The sequence below is a fragment of the Onychostruthus taczanowskii genome, unplaced genomic scaffold (genome assembly GCF_017590055.1).
Source record: "Onychostruthus taczanowskii isolate IOZ18803 unplaced genomic scaffold, ASM1759005v1 scaffold10, whole genome shotgun sequence".
NCBI classification, from domain to species: domain Eukaryota; kingdom Metazoa; phylum Chordata; class Aves; order Passeriformes; family Passeridae; genus Onychostruthus; species Onychostruthus taczanowskii.
In genome coordinates, this window is record NW_024496526.1 from 10,351,996 (window position 1) to 10,374,171 (window position 22,176).

Genomic DNA, 22,176 nt, shown 5'->3' on the forward strand with positions numbered 1-22,176 from the left:
ATGGAATGAAAAGGAAAGGAAAGGAAAGGAAAGGAAAGGAAAGGAAAGGAAAGGAAAGGAGAAAAAGAGAGATTGTTCTCTTTTGGGAACACCTGATTATTCAGGTGCCTACTGCTTTGGATTCAACCATGTCACTGATGTTAACAGAATTTTAACAGAATTACTTGTGCATTCAGACCATCCGTTTTCCAGTTTAGTTAGGAAGGAACTCCTCTACTCTCAGATCATTAGGAAACAAAGATTATATCTAATTTCTGCCACTTTGCGTGATCAGCAAAAGTAAGATAACCAATGAAAATAAATTTTTGCAATCATAATTTACCACAATTTCTTCTCCAACTACGCACAAGGTGCTACAACACCAACACACAAATGGGATGGCTGATCTGAGCTCAGAGGATCCAAAGTCCCTACAGTGCAGGGCCACATGCAGCAAACATCAGCTCCTATATCAAAAATTTACTGCAACACTGACATTTTCACTTTAGCCACTTAATCACTCTGTTTCCTCCTGTCAGAAAATACTATTACCTCTACAGCAAAATAATATTTAAAGATTCCCATTGCAAAGAGTAAAGCTAAAAAAAAAAAAACCACTTAACCTCTGGGAGATTCACCTACCGTGAAGCTCATCATTAATGGTGTATCTCAACAAGATACTCACCTAAGGGGGCTCCCACTTATCCCTGACACCTTCAGTATGATGGAGTGGGGCTGTCAGTGCAGGGGTTTTACAGGCAAGCGTGGAGCACGTCTCCCTGTGCTCTGAGAGGAGAATTCAGCTCCTCACAGTCCTGCAAGCACTAAGGGCTGACCTGTGACCTGCGTGCAGTTCAAGTCCTGCAGCTCTGGACAACCAGCAAGGATCTCCACCTGCTGCATTTTGGGCACACCACAAAGAAATGGGACAGGCCTTCCCACAGAGAACACTAACAAGAAGTAAAGCTATGGAAATAGATTTATGCTCAGCCTCAAGGTAGATGTGATATAAGTTTAGTGGAAGAAAAGCAGTGGGACTCTATTTTTTTGGCAGAAACACAGGGTCTTGGTAATTTCCAAAAATGTAAAAATACAGCATCCATGAAAATATGCTTTTCTTCTCAATTCATAAGGCGAAGTCACAGTTCCTTATGTACATAACCTAAATTATTAACACTTATGATGTTGAAGAAAAGCAATCCCTGCCCAAAGTGTTTCAATTGCACGGTGGAAAACAAGACTCTTCCTTGAACTTTTCACTTCACACGGTTTTGTAATTTAAAAATGACACTGACTTGCTTAGGCAATGTTGAGCCTGCAGAGGAAGAATATTTCAGTCAAAGTTTATTGTTACAAAAAATAATTAACCCTTGAAAGTCCTGGACATGTTTTGCTATGAAATGAAGGTGAGAGATGCAAAACAAACAAATCCCTCTTATCAATTACTAGAGTTGTAAAATGAAAGAAACTCTAGTTGCAAATATTTTATGCTTGGGTTTAAATTTGCACTATTTTCAGAAAAGTTTCCATCAGGACACAGTGTCAGCTAAAACTGCTCTAAATTTGTGATTTCTCACCAACTACAGAGTAAGTGGTTTGCCTCCTGTTACCTCCCTGTGGGCAAGTGGCATTTTCTGCAGAGGAATTCCCTTGAAATTATTTCACAGACACTTTTCAAGGTTTAGCATGTTTTCAGGCACAGTGCTGGCCCTGGCAGTACAGCAGGGAGCAGGGCACAGGCAGTGAGCATTCTGACCTGGTCTTACTCACCCCTTGGTTTGTTTGAGCAGCTCTGTCTGGTTGGTTGCTGATGTGCACAGGAACATTTAGTTTTTCAGGAAAACACCCTTTCTTGAATAACACTCAGGGATTCCAGAGTTCTGCCTTTTACTGATTTCTCCAGCTTCAGCACATTTCTTAGTGTTTTGCCTAAAATTCATCATTAGCTGATAAAGCAGTACATTAGGGCAGGGGGTAGTATGGAGGCTCAGTAATAAAGCTACTGAAATTCACTTGTTACAGCAACTCCAAGCAACTTGAATTCCCTCAACATTCCTGTCATTGGTTAGTGCATAATTACTCCTGTTTTGCACTGAGTGCTAAATACTGGCATTTAGACACTGACAGACAAGTGTACATGAAAAAAGGGTGATTGGAAAGATTCTGTCAGCAAAATGGAACTGCGGGTCTAGATAGCGCTGTAAGATATTATTATTCAAAGATGCCATTAATTTATGTTTTGTACTGACTTGAATTTCTTTGCTTTTAGCTTTTTGGGGAACTGCTTATTTAAAAATGGCATGCCAAGAAGAAATTACTATGTATTGAGGCTCGGACAGGAGGTGGCTCCATTCCAATAACATGCATTTAATCTTTCTAGAGCTTCATTCAGTAGAAACAGGCGTGTGTGAGTACATTCTTTATAAATGCATCACCATAATAAGCACTTTTCATGACATTGAAGTTAAAACTGCCCATCAATTACCACGCATTTAAAAAAATAACTTTCTATTAGAATTTTAGCTTAAAGTAATCTTGTTAAATAAAAATCAGTCTCATGCAGTGTTGGGCACACATTTGAAAAAACCACACAGTGTTCAGTACCTAAAACACACAAAACCTAACACACAACTGCCATTAGGTTATTGAGTATCCCTCTCCTTTGCATCACATCATGAAGAAAACAGCACAAAATCTGTTTTGTACACACTGTAAATGAGAATATTTGGGCTTTATCAGAGAAGTTATGCAGCACCCATCTTTAATCCCAGTCCATGAAAGTCATCCACTCTGACTGTGATTTACTGCAAGGCTTCAGAATCAGCTCTGTGGCACCTCTGAGCCACCATGAGATGAAATAGGCAAAAACCATAAAGCAAAAGTTCTCCTTTTCATTCAAACCAATTAAATAGCCATTGCAATGAGTTCAGCACTCCACTGTAAATGTCAGTCTAGACATAGCACAAACATTTTTTTTATTACTCTTGGTAATCAGTTAAGCCCAATTAAAAGAGATCAGCAATGTAGCCATATCCTGGAGGATTTAATATACATATTATGCAAATTGAATCAGCAGATTTTTTTTATTTTTAATTAAACTTTAATCTTTATTGCTACCCAGGAGTTTTGGGTGAAATCATTTTATTGTTTTGCAGAAACATTTTGCAAGTCTGGAATGTATTTCTCTCAAGGTTTGGACTGCAAGGCAGTCATCACCATAATATGCAAGATGTATACAGATAAATCACTCTAACAATGCTCATGATGGATTTCCCAGGCTAATCAATATTCCTGCTGAGGAGGAATGTCCTGCAATAATAAAAGCACAGGAAAGAGAGCAAAGCTGAATTCACTTTGCAGAAGCATTCCCTTCCCAAAATGCTACGAAAATTCTATGAACTCAAAAATCAGAGAAGACAGACCAGAAAAAAATCAAGTTTTATCCTCCTCTCCCAAATTTCTTCTTCCCTGTTCTCTTCCTCCTGCAACTTCCCCTGCTCTGCTAGGATCCAGCTGTATCCAAACCCCTCCTGGAAGACGCTTGTCTCATCATCTCATTTCTCTCCCTTTAGCCATGCTTTGCTTCGAGCAGAACTGCAGTCCTGCCTGGTGAGACAAACCTTCCCCAGGAGGGCACCAGGGGCGTTTCTGGGACCAGACAGCAGCTGGGCTGAAATAAAACCCCCCTGTCAGCACACAGGGCAGAGCTGCTCCTCACAGCCGCCGATTCCCTTTGCCAGTCCCCTCCTGCAGGCTCACACTTGCTCATGGACACAGACACAGCCTGAAGCAACAATCTCTCAGCATCTCCACCTGGAAATAGGGAGTTCAGAATTCTCTTCAGCTACTGCTTTCATTTCTTCAGTGCTGTGCCTTAATTTCCTCATGTCAAACCAGGGACAGTGATTGTGCTTCTCTTTGATAAAGCACAATGATAAAGAAAATATATTATGGAGATGATGCAGATCTTCACTGAGGTCATTATTCCCATAAGACTCCTGCTCAAAGCAGCAGCTCCTTTTGCACTGATGCAAAGGGAGGAACTGCAGCCCACTACCAGGCAGTGACTTCCTAATCCATCCAAGCTTTGTCTCACAGAAGGACTTCCTTCATAAAAAATATGCATTGTAACAACCAGGCTCTCTTTAAAGACCAGGAACTATAGTTGCATATGGCCCTTAGTGAAGAACCAAAGGAAGATTGACATCACACTCCAATCTTCATTGAAGAGAATTTTTAAGTTTATATGCACAGAAGAAAAATAAAATTAAAAAAAAAAAAAAGCTGGCTCCAAACTCATGTATGAGAGTTGATTTTATGGAAGAAAAAAGTTTTTTTTTTTTTTAGATTATTGATCTAATATACCCATAACCACAGAGGGAAATCTTGGTTTCTGACACCAAAATCTTTGTTTCTGACACCAAAGAAAAATTATTTAAGCCTAATCAAACATAGTTTTTGTAGGCAGACAGAGGTCTAGATGAAATTCATTCATATATAGCATGTATGTTCATACACCATATGTATATTCATAAAACAGCCTCAATGCAGCTTGCTCCTATTTTAAATAAAAGCATTTTAATCCATTCGCCAGTTGTGTTGAAGTGCAACAAAAGCAAGAAAATCATGGACAAAATATATATTTATATAAGTTTATATTTATATTTATATATGTATTATATATATTTTATATATTTATATATCCTGTTAGTGCAATTGATACATCATACTCAAATTCCAAGCCAGAAATCTGTAGTTAGGGCTGACAGCTCATCTGTTTCAGCACAACAGAAGCCACTGAGATGGTCTTTTTCCATTTCACAGCTGCTTTAAAATAAGACAGAATGTCATCCTTAACTCTCAGTTTTTTCCCTTTGTCATTTCACATCACAGCTCTAATTTTATTTAAACATCCTCCTCTGCTGAGATTACATCTCTCAATTTGTTGCAATACAAATTAGAAAGATCCGTGCCAGCTCTCACCACTATCAGCAGAGTTTTCTCCTGGTGCCTTGATTAATTGCCCATTTTAACAGATGAAACAACAGAACTCACAGTTTTGAGACTGTCTTTTGTTTGCACTGTGGAAGGAAATCTATGTCCCCACAGAGACTTGCTCTTTTGCCATTGCCATAATTACATGTTTTCAGACTAAACCATCATATCAGCACATCCACGCTGCTGCAGTGAAGGGTGTCAGGATTTTCATCAGCTCTGCAGTCAGGTTGGAGCCTGACTTCAGTCAGCAAGAGAAAATGTGAAACTCAGTGCACAAATATAAGAAGAAATTTCTCTAAATGTAGAAGGAACTTGTACTGGATAATATTAAACCAGAGACAAGAAGAAACAGAATCCATAAAACGGAGTTGAATGTGTCAGGCAGACACAACATCCAATAATAAAACTAATTTACACCCTAACCATAACCAGAAACCTGCTCCCTCTTTCTGGCAGATACTCTAGGTGATGCATTTGCCACCATCACAGTCCCTCAGGCCAAGAGCAGGAAAAGAAAAAAAAAAACCAAAACCAACTTCTGGGGACTCCAGCTAGTGGCAAAGCTGAGCTGCAAATTTTACATTGCTTGTGAACAAGAATGAATATGGAAAGTATCATTGCATCCTTATTGATCTTGCTCAGTTCTGAGACCCACGAATCAGAGTTTGAATGAAATCTGTATTCCTCCAGCCCCACATAACCCCTGTGGCTCACAGGGAGATTTCAGCCTTGCAGAGAACTTGTCAGATGCTTGGGCAGCTCCAAGTGTCACACATCAGGGAGAAGCAACAGAGATTAATATTAATAAGCTACTTTTAGGGAAAAGAAATAATTAGGTCTCTTTGGTCCAACTGATTCATCTTCTTTCCCTTTGTGCTGATCTTCTACACTTACAAGTCTCTTTAAAGAGTAAATTGCTTAACTGCTTTTAGTTCCCAGATGAACCTGTTGCATCTGCATCACCTTCAGTGTGAGTGATTTCTAGCAACAGCTCATCCTTGTTTCCCTCAAAGCCATTCACACTTCTCTCAAGGGATGCTGCTTGTTTGCAATCAGATTGAAGCACAGGATCCAGGGACAACTTATCTGTTTCCTGATGCTTGTTGTTTTCTGCTCACAACAAGATTAAGGCAAGGCATAAGGAACACAGCTCTCTTGTCTATCTCAACTTCAGCCAGGTAAAACTTGATCTGAGGTTAACCCTGACATTGATCAATCAAGGGAACAGATATTCAGCTGTCATCTAAAGGTAAGCAGGGAAAGAAAGAGACTGCCAGAAGGTAGACTACATATCTAAGAATTACATGTGAGATGACTTTAACTATCAATATGTCACAATGTAATTTCAACTGCACACAATACTCATATTTACAAGATTTCATGACAATATGTCAGTCAACGTCAAAGCATTCACAGAGCAAGAAGGAACAGGAGAGAAATTCAGAAAAAAAAACCACTAATTTCAACACTAAAGAATCTCTACTTTCAACAACATCTCACATTTCCTTTAAGTGTTATAACTAATTGGAGTGTAGACTCTTCAAAGCATAAATGCATAACTCCCATTAGCACTAATGGAAGTTAGACACTCATCAAAGGGAGAATATACTTCTATCTTTACAAAAGTAATCAGTGTGTCACAAAGCTGTATTTTTCTGAAGTTATCGTTTGCATGCTATGCAAGCTGAGTACAAAGGTTTGCATTAATTTAAATTCAGATTAAGCACTTAAAAAGTATTTCTCCTTCACTGGAAGAACTGAATGCAGCAAATCAGTTTGCTATTATGTAAAAAAAAATACATCACAAAATGCAGTAAAAATAATCAACCTTATAATTAAAGGCTGTCATGGTAAAATGCTTAAAAATAATCCATTACTGAAAGAACATTTCACTGCTGTTCTGGGAAAGATATAATCAGGCAATTCCTCTCTATGGTCCTTTCTTTAATACCCTCCCAAAGAATCACTGTGAGTTCAGCCACCACAAACTGTTTTGCTGTATCTTGATTATCTATAATTTTTAGCAGGGTCTTTTGCAACAGGACAAGGGCTCATGATTTGAAGCTAAAAGATGATCAGTTTAGATTAGAAGTAAGGAAGAAGTTTTTTACTCTTTTTAGCAGAACAGGCTGCCCTGAGAGGCAGTGGCTGACCCAGCCCTGGAACCATCCAAGGCTGGATGGAGCTCAGAACAGCCTGATCTCACTGGAGATGTCCCTGCTCACTGCAGGGGGTGACCTAAAGGAATTTAAAGGTCTCTATCAACTATTCTGTGATTCTGTGGACACACAGCTAATAATGTCTTAATAAAGGTGGTGAACGGATGGTGTTTTAAAATAACAAACCAAGTTCTTATTAACTTTTTTTTTCTTCATTTATTCAGTAAATTCTCTGACAAAGCATTAAGCTTTATCCCTCCTTGAGAGGTGGGGAAGAAAAAGGCCATCATGAGCTCTGAGGCCTCATGATCTCACAGGAGATCTTACAGAAGCCTGTCTGTCTTTTCTGACACCGTTTATTTATTAAGATTAACCTCCAAAAAGATCAGAGCTCAGTTCTTATTCCAGCACAAGCATCAACACTGTTTAAAAAAAAAAAAATTTGAAAAGGCAGGCAACAAAGCATCTTTTCCTGTCACATCAAACAGGTTTCCCTGTGCTCTCAGCAGCACTGTCAAAGCCAGTGGCTGTTAACAGCCTCTCCACATCAGTTTCCTTATTTGCTAAAAAACCAAATTCTCTTCCTGACCCCTGAGCTCTTCACACTTGTCTAAACATCAACTCCCAAGCAAGGAACTCCCTAAATTCCTTCACATCTATGAAAGAAAAAAATGCTACTTTGAAAACCCTTGTTTAAATTAGTTTATATAAGCATCATAGTCAGTTGTGGGTGCTGAAAAATCAAGTCTTCCTGAAAAATCAATATTTATACAAGTATAGCTTTTATGAATTCTACAAATATAACACTGTAAACTGTTATTCAGCAGAGGCATCACATTTACTAGAAATAACAAAAACTCACAAGCATTTTTTAAATTTTAATTAAAAATTAATATCCACATGTTCTGACTCGATTTAAGCCCAAATTTCCTTTTTTGAGTCACTGTAATAATAAAATATATTTGTTAAAATATGACAGTGTGCTGAAGTTCACTACTAAAGGAATGAGTAGCTGCAGATATATCAATGCACTCCGAGTTCCTGAATAAAGTTGCTTGAGAAGTTTTGCTCTGAAGGTTTTTGTGGTTGTTAAACAAAGCAGGAAGCAGAGACTAAAGCAGATACTAAGACCATCTCCACTTTACTAAGAACTAAAATAACCTTCATCCAACACATTACCAGCGTAGGGAATTAGGAAATTCATGGTTTTCAGCAAATGGACTGGAGTGCTTCGGCATGGTGCTCAGGAACTCTCACAGATCAGCCTGGGGTCAGGCTGTCAATAAATGCTGCTTTGCCACTCCCAGCTCGGCAAAGTCCTGCCCTCAGATAAAAGCAAACCCAAATGTCATTTTATTTCCTAGCCTTAGCCAATCCAGAAAATCACTGAGCAAACAGAAAAAAATTAATGCAAATTATTGAATATTCAGACTTGTTCAGTTTCATCACGAGGAACAAAATAAAAACCACTGTTAACTCAGAGTATATTTTAATCTAGAGGTGAGGCAATCAGTGGCTGTGTTGCAATACTCAGGACAGACACATCCTATACTCAAAAAGTGTTTGGTTAAAATTAGTAAAAGGTTATTTTGAAGATGTCAGTGAGTCAGAAAGCCTTTAGTCCTGAAAGACATATTGTCTGCCTCTACTTCCATATACAACTCATCAATGATAGTAGCAATGGCAGTACCTGAAGTGAAACAATTATTTCTCTTCACTTTCAGCTCTTTTTCAATACTCTTTGCCTTGATTTTAGCTAAGTAGGTAAAAATATAATTTAACATTATAGCTTCTTCTGGAGTAATATAGAAGAGCTCTTGCTGTTATTTCAATTATAGTAACATGCATGAGTTAATCAAGGTCTTCAGCAAGAAGTTTGAGTTTGAAATTGTTTTCAATTAACAATTTATCAAAATAAGGGCTCAGAAAATAGCTAGAGAAGAGGGCAGAGTATTTAAGCAGAGAGGAACGTTTATGTAACATGTTATATGACCATTTTAAATTGCTAAAAAAAGAAAGAGCTAACTTGCTGGAACAGTGAGTCCTTGCCTCTAGGAGGACAAGGTACAACACTGGGTATGAAAATGGAAAAAACATAAAAATTCACAGCTTACATAAATTTCATTACATGTGCAGTTGCTCAGAAAGCAAAGAATTAGCATCTACCTTTGAAGCATCTCATAACAGGAGCCCATTTCCATATCTCTATACATTGGAACCCATCAAGAATCAATGGAAATGCTGCAGAATATAATATTCACTCTGCAACAGATTTCCGTGAATGGAACATGACATCATAGTTTGGGAAATTTATAATGTGCTTTAATTGATAATATGGCTTAGAGCCTCCTTTTCTACATTGCCCATAGAGAGGAATAAATATTGGATAATGCAATCATTTTTATTCCAAATTACAATAAATTGAAAACTTTATACTTCACTATATTTTTAGTTAAAATATTCCTCAATCTCAAATAGAATATATTGAAATACTTGTTTTAAATGTTGAACTGTTCACTCCAATAGTACAATACATCATTTTTGCATGAAAAAAACAGCATGGCCAAGTAATATAAAACACATTAAAATAACAATGTCAAAATGAAATTATTATGCCAAAGATAACACAATTTCAACACTCAAAATTAAAAATCACAAATGTGAGAAAGCTGAAGCAAACTATCTAAACCTTCTTCACTAAGTTTATACAGAAGACATTCCTTCATACAAAACTTGCAAGCGAAAACCAAAAAGAAAAAGAAAGCATCAGAAAATCTTTCTAACAAATGTATCTTCAGCCAACCATACTTGTCACTCTGAATCTGACAGCTCAGTGACCTTTCCAGATGAGCTGTCTCAGCTGAGATCCTGATAACAAATTCCTAATCATCTGAACCATCATTACAGAATTAACAGACCCAATCTGGCAGACAAGACTCCAGGCCCGAGAAGAAACAAAGCTGCCTTTTTATCCCTGAGACAGCTGCTCTAGGAGGGGGTCAAAAACCAACTTCTGAAATCAGTCAAACTAATTCTCATGTAATGCCTGTCCTGCAATAAAACAGAGTCTCTTACCTGCTTCATGCATTGCTATTGCTCACAATGACAACCCAAAAGTCCTGGGTTTTCACAGCCACATTTTTAAAGTGCTTCGAGTTTTTGCTTTCATAGTGCAACTTACAGATTTGCAAAAAACTTTAGGCTTCCAAGTAGCTTTGGCTGAACTTAAAAATCAATATTCCACATGCAGAAGAAATTCAGTCAGTGCTATGCCTAAAGTAGGCTGCAAGTGCAGAAAGCACACTCTGCACTTCCCTGGGAGGCACAGTTAAACGAGATGTCTGCGTTCATCAAGGAAATCTCAACTATGGATACCCTTCTCAAAACTAAAGACATGCTTTATCCCTGAGGAGAAAGATATCATGGAAAACATGGGCAAAAACTGGGTTCAAGTTAAATGACTCTTAGCATGGGAGGCTGATATCAAATTCTGTCAAAAACCTGATTGATTCTCCTATTCCCCTGTTTGAGTAATAGTTTTTTACAAGGTGCCTGGAATTTAATTTATCTCACTAAAGAGGCTCTGAGTTTGTACTGCAGTATTAGTGGGTCAAAGCCAATCTATATTTACAGATGTGGAAAAACAATACTCTAATGATTACTAGCTACAAGTTTCTCACACAAATTGCCTATAAACTTTGCCTATAAACTTCGTAAGATTGGAGAAACAAGCAAAGATCAAGTTGCTTTGGGTTCCTCTTAACACTACAGTGCCACACAGAACGAATGGGGGACACATTTGATTTCTACAGCAGTAAATTAAAAATGCAATTAAATCCAATTGCTAAAAATGTAATAATTTCAAATTTATAGCACTGTTGTTCTCACTGCACTTCACACTTTATTGTCAGAATTGAACAGAACTGATGCACTGAATAGACCTTAAAAGAATCCCAAATATATGAGCTCAGTATATGTAGACATATAAATCCAACATACTTTACCAAAGATACTAAAACCTAAACATACTAAACCTACTCAAGTCCTTTTGCATCCCACTGAAAGAGATAACAAGCAAAATTGTTCAAGTGCCAACCACATTTTCGTAAGAAGAATAACCCTCTTCTGGGGAAAACAGACCAAAAACATGGATGAATGAGTGGCAAATATGAGTCAGTGTCTCTGAAATCTGCCACAATGGAATCCATTAAAGACAGCAAACTAAAAAAGGACTAAAAGTGAAATAAACTGATGTGTATATATATATCTTCATAGATACAAACGTGTTTAAAAATTCAGTTTTTATGGATCTATTATGCAAACATTTGAGCTAGACAGAATGGCATAGAAAACACTGGTTTTACTGCCTCTTAATCCAAGAAAAAACATGAATGGGCAGCAAAATGTAAGGATTAGAAATGTAAAACTTTGGCTTTTAAAGATACCGACTTTAAGCACGGTACAGCTTACTTATCTGCCACAAAACACAGCTGAGTGTTTGTAAAAGTGTCTAGAAAGAAAACTGATAGAAATTCAAGGATTTGGTTTAGACAAATGGAAACCAGGCAGAATCAGTCAGCTGTGCTGCTGCTGCACACAGCTACAACTCCAGGTTCATCCCCCTCCTGCACAGCACTCCTTTGAAGAAAATCCAAATGCTGATGAACAAATTAGAGCAGCCTTAAATGAGCCTTTAAGAAGGACCATGAAGCCAGCTGGAGGTATAAACAGCAGCTTCCAAAGGAAAAGCTAACAGGCCACCACAAATCCATCCCATGGGGAAAGGAGTGCAGCTCCAGCTGGGCGAGGGGTACACTTTGTGCTGATGACAAGTGGGGAAAGCTGAACAAGCAGCCACAGGGTGAAAATGTTCCCCTTCACGTGTACATGAGCCTGCTGTTGCACACAGATACACCCCTGAAGTCTTTATGAATAAGAAAAAAAACAATGTGGAAGTCTGGAGGGAACTCACAGGTCTGCTGTGCAGCACCCACCATCTGTTCCCGTTCCAAAATGCTTCATCCGCTGCTCAGCTTTGCTCATGCAACAAAAATATTCGCCCTGGAGGGCTGCATGCTAGGAGTAATGATGTAGCACATTCACTTTAGACTTGTTGATCACATTAAGGACTGCTGGCTTAGCCAGAAATGTGCTACTGAGAAAAGGCCTCCCTGTTCCACCAACGTCACTATGGAAACTATGGGAATATTTAAACTTACTCCTGCACTACACTCAGGAGACTTTTGCTTCAATAAACAGGGAGAACTCAGATTTATTTACTGTCTGGTCCACTTTCCCAGGGGTTCACATGCAGAACTGATGTACTTAACCTTTCAGCATTAGGTTACTATCCAGAAATACTGATTAGAAAATGTAAATCATTCTGCTAATCTCTTTCAAAAGACACCTTGTGCAACAGATACACTCTCCCTGTGTAAATGTTTTCTAAGGATATTGATGTCTTTGTTAAATTCTTAATGCTTTGGGCTGTGGAATAAGTAAAAATCAATAGGGACATAAATTTTAAGAAGGATTGCAATGATTAGCTGTGTTTTTGGCTATTGGTGGCAAAAGGTAGTTTGACCTCCCACTAGCTGGAATCCCTGATTTCATTTTTTCCTGACTTATGTCTCAATCTCTGGATTTTGTCCCATACCTAGAGATTTCATCTACCATTGAATGAGGCTACATCTCAATAAATACAACTAGAAGTAAGTTGTTCCAAAAAGCAAGGACTCTTAAGGAAAATACATTTCAAGTGTTCAGTGGAGGAAATACAACATGCCTAGTAAAAATCAAAAACAAAATGTCAAAAAAAATACCCAGGAAAAAAAAATTGCAATCAGTAACGGTGATGCTTGAGAGAAAACAAGAGTCACAGGATACTGCAGAAGTCACAACTAACACAATATTGTCCTGTGTACAAAGAATATTGGTGGAGGAAGGGAGAAGTCATTTGCAGAATCCAGTGGTGACACAAGTTAATGGCCCTGGATGCACAGCACTGTTTAATGCTTGTTCACCATCATTAACAGTGGCACCAGTATCGATGCAGCAACAGGATAAACCGATCTGAGCAGAAACTACCCAAGATCTGCTTCTGAGGAAGGCAGAAATGTGGCACCTTGGGGACATCAAGTACAGGAGAGCAGAAAGGGGCACGGTCCCTGCACACCTGACAGTGTGGTGGGGCAGGGAGAGGAGGTGAAACAGCCACTAAGTAACACTCTTTAAAGACTAGACCAGAGCCAAGAGGAAAAATTACTGATTAAATTACATTATTGTGGTACACACAGTGGAAGAAAGAATTTTAATGAAGACAAAACACCAAACCAACCACCCACAAAAACTAAAACTAACGAGAAAATAAAAATTCTTCCTAAACCAAAATTGCTTGAGAAACCACAATTCCTGAGCAAAGGACACCACAATGCACATTATTCTTGGTACAGGGGTGGTACCTCCACAACCTTTCCCTGAATGACCAATTACCCATCCACAGCTGGCTCACAGAGAATCTTGAGCATCAGCACAAACACAGCCCCAAACTCCTCCAGTCTGTTCCCTAATAAGAGAATTGAATCGCTCAATATGTTTCACAAAAACATTGTTTAAATTCTTTTGTTTAAGAAGTTATTCTAATAAATCATCAGAATGGTATGAATCAAGCCTTTTATTCCCCTTCTTAGCAGTTTCTGAGAGAAAAATCAGCCAGCCTGGAGATGCTTAATGTATCTTCTCAAATTTTCTGGGCATTTCCCAAAACATTGTCTTCAGACTTGGCAAAACCTGGGTGTGCATTTCACACAACTTGCTAGGGTTTTAGGAAAGAAGAATTGTAGCTGAAAGCCTCCAAAGATTGGAGTGCTGTCTTAGGATTTTTTTTTTTTTTTGCTTGTTCTTCCACAGGCTGCTTTTTGCAGCACAGAGAATCAAAGTCCAGCCTGCTCTGTTGCCTTTCAGAAATAAACTCTTCAGAGAGAAGAGACAACAAAACAACTCCCTGGCCTGGCTTCCAGCTCCAGGCTCTGCACAGACAGATTCCAACAAAAAACAAAAGCTCTGTGCAGAGCTGGCACGAGTTACACTGAGCACATCCCTCTTCACTTCTGCCCAAGCCCCTGACAGAGCATTAGTTAATTAATTAATTAATTAACATCACAGCAAATTCGTGAGCACCAAACAGCCCCTGCTACACCACCAGGGCTCTCCAGCACCATGGCTGCATTCCAGCCTGGCCACTTCCCACTCTCATCTCATGTAGGACAGGGAAAAAATAACACAGGACTTCACTCTTAATATCCATCCCTGACTGCAAGGGTAATACCAACATACATAGATGTGTAATTCTCAAAGTGGTGTTTCTTTGCTTCTTGAATCCAACTCAACAACAAGTTTCTGGAGGAGAATCTCTTCTCTTACTGCTCAGTGATGGATTATTTCTTGCACTTGAGCCATTTCCATTGACAAACATCACAACACACTCAGCTCTGTGAAAACAAGTTCGTGTTTATCTCACACACAGGAAAAGCTTCCTTTAAGAACTGCCAAATGTTTTAAACCATATTTTTACTGCACAGAGTTGGCATATGTGCTACTGTGGAATCTGTGTGCTGTGCTTCCCAAACCACTTTCATTTTTATCATAAATCATTTTAAAGCAATTTCAACCACCCTCAGGTGGTTGAAACCCACCCTTCCCAGGCCCACTTTTTATTTTATTTTTCAGGATAGACAAGAGAGACCCAAGGGAAGCACCAGCTCCAGCAAAGGACACTGTTTACACATTTCACTCCCCTGGTGACAAAGGCAGTGTGCAGCATGAGAAACGTGCCAGGGACAACCACAGATAAAATTATGGGCAGACACTCTCTCAGTTGCTCTTTAAGGAAAGAAAACATCTTATGAGAAGCTGAAGTGATATTTCTTCACCCAGGTAGTATCTTTCCATGTTAACTGTAATACACAGTGTACAAAACATGACAGTGAAACCACTGGTAAACCATAAACCAGAAATGCTTTAAAATTATTTTTCCCTTTTTTTTTTCCTTTTTCAGAGACTGTACTACACAAAATAAATGTGGAGAGCAGAGGGATTTCCTCCCTAAACCAGTCCCATGGTTTCTCTGATGTTCAAAATAGGTGTCATCACCTGTTCTCGTTTCTCTTCACTGCATGAAAATAAAGATGCCCACACCAGAACTAGCAATTACTCAGCAAATGAAAGCTTCTGCTGAGGCTGATACAGAAAATCTGGAAACACCATAAAAACACAAAAATAAAACAAGTAAATAAAGATAATGCAAAGGATTGAGTTAAAAAAAAAAAAAGCCTGGAGTGAAAATATTTCTGACTTGGATGGAGTGGTTTATTATAATCTCCAAAGAAACACATTAAAGCTGTATAAGGGAAACAAACAGAAAAAAAAGTTGAAGGGTATTTGCCTTAAAAATATATGTACATGAAAAATTATTTTCTTTGAAAATTAAGTCTGAACAGGGTGTGCCTGCTGGGACTGCTGGATTTTATGGTGATGAACCTAATTCCAAAGTAGGGGTTTACAATAGAGAAAAAATCACACACACACACAAACACACACACAAAAACCATACAAACAAAAACCACACACACACACACATGCTCAGGTGATTTGCTGAGCTTTAGCACAAACAGGATTCCAGGGCACTGCCTGCTGCAGGTCATCGTTCAGGCTGCAGCTCCTTCTGCAACACTGTTCATTAAAATATATGAAAAATACTGTCCTTGTGCTGGCCATACACCCATCTGACAGTGCCACCAAGGAGCCAGTGCACTCCATCATGTACAGGAAAGATTGGCAAAGAATGTCTCAACAGAAAAAATTGCAAGAAATTCATATATTCAGAGAGGAATACACAAAAATATTCTGAATTTTATAGTCATTAACAACTATAGTCCCTGAAACAAGAGATATAAGTACAGACCTCAGTAAAAGAATGCAAATCTCTTGAGTCCTCAATATTTCCCACAGGGCAGCATACTCATTTCCAGGTAACTTCAGAGAAATTGGGAAAATATCCTACAAAATTCTTCACTCTGCCCCAATGAGATGTCAGGTTCAGCCACATTTGTTATTCACTGGCAGCATTTTAAATTCTTATTTCCTGTTAGAAAACCTGAAGATCAATAAAGCTATAGGAAGATGTACTCTCATTCAAGGTCTCCAAAACTATGTCAGACAACTGGAATGCCTTCTGAAATTAAACCCTTTTCCAGCTAACAGGGACTGGACTGGTTAATGGTTGTGTGTACTCTCCACCATGTCCTTTTACAGCCCAAGTTATCAGATTTGTAACTGACAAAGCTTGTTACCTTACTTAGTTATTTTCAACAGAATTACTAGCTATCATCCCTATTTTCTTACTCTTTTCTTTGAAAATTCTTTCAAAGAAGGAAAAAAAAATCCAAGTCAGGTCAAAAAAATATATATATTGCCTTTGAAATAAACCAAAATATAAAGAGAAAAAAAGGAAGGGAGGAACAAATCTGGATATCTGCACAGGTACATCTTTATATATTATACAAAATGGGACTATATTTTGTCACTTTTAAGACTAGCTCATAGTGTTTCTTTTATTTTCTCCTGCAATATCTGATTATCTCAGATAAAGACCAACATCTCCTCTCCAACTTTAGACATTTGCATAATTATTAACTTTGGTGGCAAGCCCATAAAATTGTGGACTCAGTTTCAAGCAGAAAAGGAAATGGACTGTAAAAAACTCTGCATTTAAGGGCTGCTCTTATTAAAGAGAAATCTAATAATAGCTGCATGGGGATGGGTTTTGTAGTGAAGGAGCTTTCAAACAAGGAACAAATAATGCAGGATTGGAGGATAATGTCAGAGAAATCCAAAGATCAGTAGGGAAAGTTTCATTAAAGGGCAGCAGTTAAATACCAGACCTTACCTAAGGATACAGTGATTCATCCACCACTTGAAATCCTTAAATCTTTCTTTTTGTTTTTCTTCAAAACATGCTCCAGACCCTGAAGACACTGCTTACAGCAGGAACCACTTTTTCAATCTGTATTCCTACCCCTTCCCAGGAGGTAAAGATGATAAAACTTTCAGATGGATACAAATTATCCTATTCCAAGAGGAGCAAAAGGTAGTAAGTAGCTATTTATTTTCTGCTAAAATCATCCTGTGCAGAGTTCACTTATCCTGCCAATATCCAAAGTGCCAAATGCTCCCCTCCAGCTCCACAGTAATGAATCTGAAGTTATATATTTCATTTTCCATGCATATAATGCCATCACTGCAATGCCACAGTGCCAGGAAATAAAGTCTTAAAAAATAAAAATAGAAGCAGGAAGCAGAAATGCTGCTTTGCAAGACTATTCCTTGAGGGTTTTTTATTGCCCAAGATATTGGATGTCATTAACTATACTGGCTATTTTCAAAGAAAACGTAAAAAAAACCCAAAACCTATACATGTTGTTTCTTTTTTTCTGTGTTCATCAAAAATACTAAACAATTCATAAATCCTTAATTACACCCACTTTTTCTTTATTTCTCATACACATACGTACTCTAACAAACAAAATGTCCTTTCTTTCCTCCTTTTTTTATACTATTGGACTTCATTGTTTCTTTGGCCAATAAACTCAGGAGGACCCCTCTAAGTGCAAGCTTAGAAGTTTTCACACTGACTTAGAAAACCATCATTGCAGAAAGGCTGGATATTAGTACCAATGTGCTGTTAATAAAAGACAGGGCCTCTCTCTAATAAATAGCATTTCTAATATGTTTTTCAAGAGATGGAAAAGTCCATAAATGTACAATCTCACAGCTTTTAGACTGGATTGCTTACAACAATTTTTTGCATTATACTAATACAAATTATATTTTTGCATGATGTTAATAAAATTCTATTTCACTGTAGGAGCTTTTTGAGATGGATTTTGAAGACCACAGGAGAAACCTGTATCCAAGCAAGGGTTTAGCATCAAATTCTGCATTTCTTTTTACCACATCTGGAAAACTCATAAAAAAAAGCTTTGCTGTTATTACAGACTGTAGAAGAGAGTTAAGAAATACAATAAACTACATGTTTTATAGCATCACCAATATTTAATGTAGCTCCATCCAACCTTTTAGTTTTATTGTCCTGGGTTTTGAAATTAAAACGATTTTTATGCATAGAATATTATGCACATGTTATGAGGAACTACTAGAGTCCTTAGGAGAATAATCTCATGGATTTTTTAAGTAAGAAGAGTAATAGATGGAACCAGCATAATAATCTTCTTCCACTATGCACTTGTTTTTAGTGACCCCTTTAGTTTACAACACTGGGTCTGGGATAAAATCTTCTTCCACTATGTACTTACTTGCTTTAGTGACCCCTTTAGTTTACAACACTGGGTCTGGGATAACTTTATTTGACAATGAGGACCAATGTTTTTCAGACAGGGTGGGGTCAGAAGCAGCTGCTTTAACAGAGAGCAGCAAATTGAAAACCTGCTTTTATGATTTCATTAGCAAATAGTTTTACAGGAAAAGAGTTTTCTGCCAAACACAAGAAACTGCTCCTCTTGGCAACAGGACTGTTCCAGCCTTACCCAGTATCACTTTTTTTTGCACTGACTGCAGACAGAAACCAGTCCCAAGAAGAAATTAAGGGCAACCCAGCAGAGGTGAGATGTGATTGCAGTAGCTGGGGAAAGGGAGTGGCAGGAAAGGAAACTGAGTGTTCCTTCTCTTAGCCCTAAACTAATGGCTAGCAACACCAGAGCAGGTCCTGAAAAAAAAAGATTGACCATACTTTCCTCTTTTTTATGCTTTTGCTTTTAAATGCACTTATTATACCCACTTCATTCTTCAGAGTTTATCATAAAGCAATAATTCAGTCACAGAGCTCCCTAAGTAAAGCAGTTCTAGTTATAGTTGAATGCCAAAGTTGATATAATTGAAGCATTATTTCCATGTAAAGTCATTCTGAATTTACACACACAGCCACCAGAATGCCAGACTCCTGCCTTGCCAGAGAACTCCACAACAGTTTTGCCTTGCCCAGTTCTGCACAAATCCTGTTGTAATTCTTTTGATTCAATCTCCTGCAGGAGCACACAGATTACCACAATGACACAAACCAGACAGTTGCTACTGCATTACGTGTACATTTCTTACAGAGAGAAAGTGAACAAGGCGTGGCAACAAGAGGAAGTCATTGAGTTGAAAAAAGGAGTCTGAATTTGTGATCTTTTTTACATTAAAACTGCTTAATTTTTGAAGAAAACTGCATGCCATGAACAAATTATTTAATAAATTATAATACAAAATAAAATTTGTAGTCATCAGAAAATTATTATGACTGTACAAGTATATTGAAATATTCAAGTATTTTCTAGATGCAAAGAGAACCAGTTCTCAAATCCCAAAGTTCAGATATTAATAGAGTTGATCTTCTTATGAATCCACAAACAAGATCCAGCTCTTAAACACAATTCTTCATCACTGCTTCCAACTGAGCCAGGAGCATGAACAGATCATTTTAGTGGGTTTCTACTAGACAGAGCTTCAAAATTAGAAAGCCACTTCAAAAATAAATGAAAGAGACGTGATTCAGAGCAACAGGGAAAACTGGGACACTGGCCAATTTCAAGAGGATTTGAAATTTTAACTGATTTTTTTTTTTTCTCAGTGACTGGATAATATCATTCAAGACTAAAAATTTTTACCTAGTTTCAAATTAAGTGAGAGCTCATAAACTTACCATTAATCCATTTGGCTTCTGGATTATGAACTATGAACTCTTTTCTGAAGAGATCTTCCAAGGATAATCTGTTTTCTGATGAATTTGCAAGTTCATCTAAAATAAACACAACAAAATCATTTTAGATAAATACTGAAAACAATATATTCAACTTTGTTTGTAAAACACTGGAATTATAGAACCATGATAACAATACCTTGCTTTTATTTTTTTCACAACAAATTTATTATTATTATTTTTGGATTATTTTTATTATTTTTGTGTGATTATTTAGTATTATTTTTGTTTAGTAAAGCTTCAGGAAACAAAGAATTGGTACCTTTTGGACAGGAAAACTACAGGATTTAGTGTTTGGCTATTTATTATATTGGGACTTTCACAGCAAAGCTCTTCCTTAATACAGCCCCACACCACAAAAAATTACAAACTAATACCAAAATTTCCTGACAGCCAAAGGATGTTGGCCATATTGAGTACCATACAATGAGAGAAACTAGATAAAAAAACTCCTGCAAGTAAATTTGGAACCAACTTCACCTATTCCACGATTTAAAATTAAATTTTAAATAAATCTACATGCACATTTTATAGCCTGTGCTTGCTTCCTAGTGACGTGAACAACATAACTTGGCTAGCAGCCTTGTGTTTTTCCCAAACATGACCCAGGAATATTGAGCTCCTGAACATTAGCCAACACTGACTTACAAAACAAAACAAAGTAAAACAAAATTATTTTCCTGCATCTAAAATCATCTCCACACTTCAGAAAACAAAAAAATAAGCTCTGCTAAATATCAGTATTCTCGTGCTGTAAGCTAAAAAATAAATAGTGAAGATTCAATAGTGAACTGCTGCACTAACAGTGGTAATGCTGAACCATTGCTATTAAAGCAAAAGTTTTAGTGTCAAAAGACAAAACCATCAAGGTTTCAAGCAATAATCACTGGCAGCAGCTTGCACTTCACCTGACTGCTTTAGGCTGTTTAGAACAGCAGCTGCCAAAGCTGTGCTGGTTCTTGACTGTGCAAAAAGAGGCACCTGTCCACTTCCCACACAACCAGTCCAATGCCCAGCCAGGTTTTTAAAAGAATTTTGTACTATTGGGCAGGTTACCATAAATTACAGCACTCTTTCTCTTCTCTATGAGCTTTTCTTTCCTCCTCCACGAGAGGAACTTCATGTCAGGCAGATTTTGTCCTTACTGATATTAAACAGTGCTCTGATGACAGACACAGAGAGTATCTGCCATCACAGCAGTCAAGCAGCAATCTTATTATCTTTGTGTTAACCCATGATGCTACCAGGACATCTTTAACAAAGAAACCTGCCTTGTAAAGGTCATATCCTGTAATACATTTTGGATGAAAACGTGACCCTTCAAAGAGAATAAAGTCAATCAATAGTTTTGTTATTGGTTTTCATTCAGTCAAATTTCTCAAGTAGAGAGCCAGCAGAAAGCTTACTGGAATCAACAGCAACTGGATATTTTTGCCTTTAAATGTCAGCACTGCCTGCTGCAGTCACTTCAGCTCATATTAATAAAGCTGCATCCTTGGTGTACTGAAGAGAAACTCCCTTTTAATGCACATCATGAATTTACAATAGACACAAGGCCATCCCAGCTGCTCACACCACAGTCCTGCTGCATTTTGCATGTTGCCCCCTCCCTGGTGGCACCAGGGCTCTGGGAAGCACTCACCCGCTGCAATCAACTCTGCTTGCACTGCATGTCTTGTAAAGCCAAGCATGCAGAGTTGTCCAAATCCTCCCTCATAAGACAAACATTCTAATCCTTGAATAAGCTTTTTGCCCTCTTCCTACCTTCCAGGAATCAAAATAGTCTGTTTAGGTTTGGGGTTTTTTTCATCTTCCAGTCCAGCATGGGACACAATATTCCACTTGCAGTCTTACTGGGGCTTTACAGCAGAGCAACATTATCTCTCTTGATTTATACCTAATCCCTCTGTTTACGCATCGTGGGACCTTGTTAGCTCTTCCTCCTGCCACGCACCATGTTTTTATCTTCAAAGTGAGCACATGTTGTTATGTGTGCTCTGTTCAGCTCCACAAACACCTTCCTGTGTCTTCAAAACACTGTTTCTGACTTAACAGCACCAAACACCGGGCTCTCCTCATGCCCATTATCCCCTTCCTCCACAACCTTGTTGACAACCCACCCCCCATAAGCTGTTTTCCATCACCTATTTGGATTCCACACAGCCTGGTCCTGATGCTGTTTGTAATTCCAAACATGTTCCCCTTCTAACCTTACCTCAGTCTGTT

General features: G+C 38.0%; 1 protein-coding gene across 1 annotated transcript in view; it reads right to left on the reverse strand.

The window, feature by feature from the left end:
* Positions 1 to 22,176, reverse strand: part of DPP10 (dipeptidyl peptidase like 10) — a 244,744-nt gene that overhangs the window by 166,352 nt on the left and 56,216 nt on the right. The window contains exon 3 of the mRNA XM_041405727.1: positions 19,894 to 19,989. Coding sequence (XP_041261661.1) covers positions 19,894 to 19,989 — 96 coding nt within the window. The remainder of the gene's footprint in view (positions 1 to 19,893; positions 19,990 to 22,176) is intronic.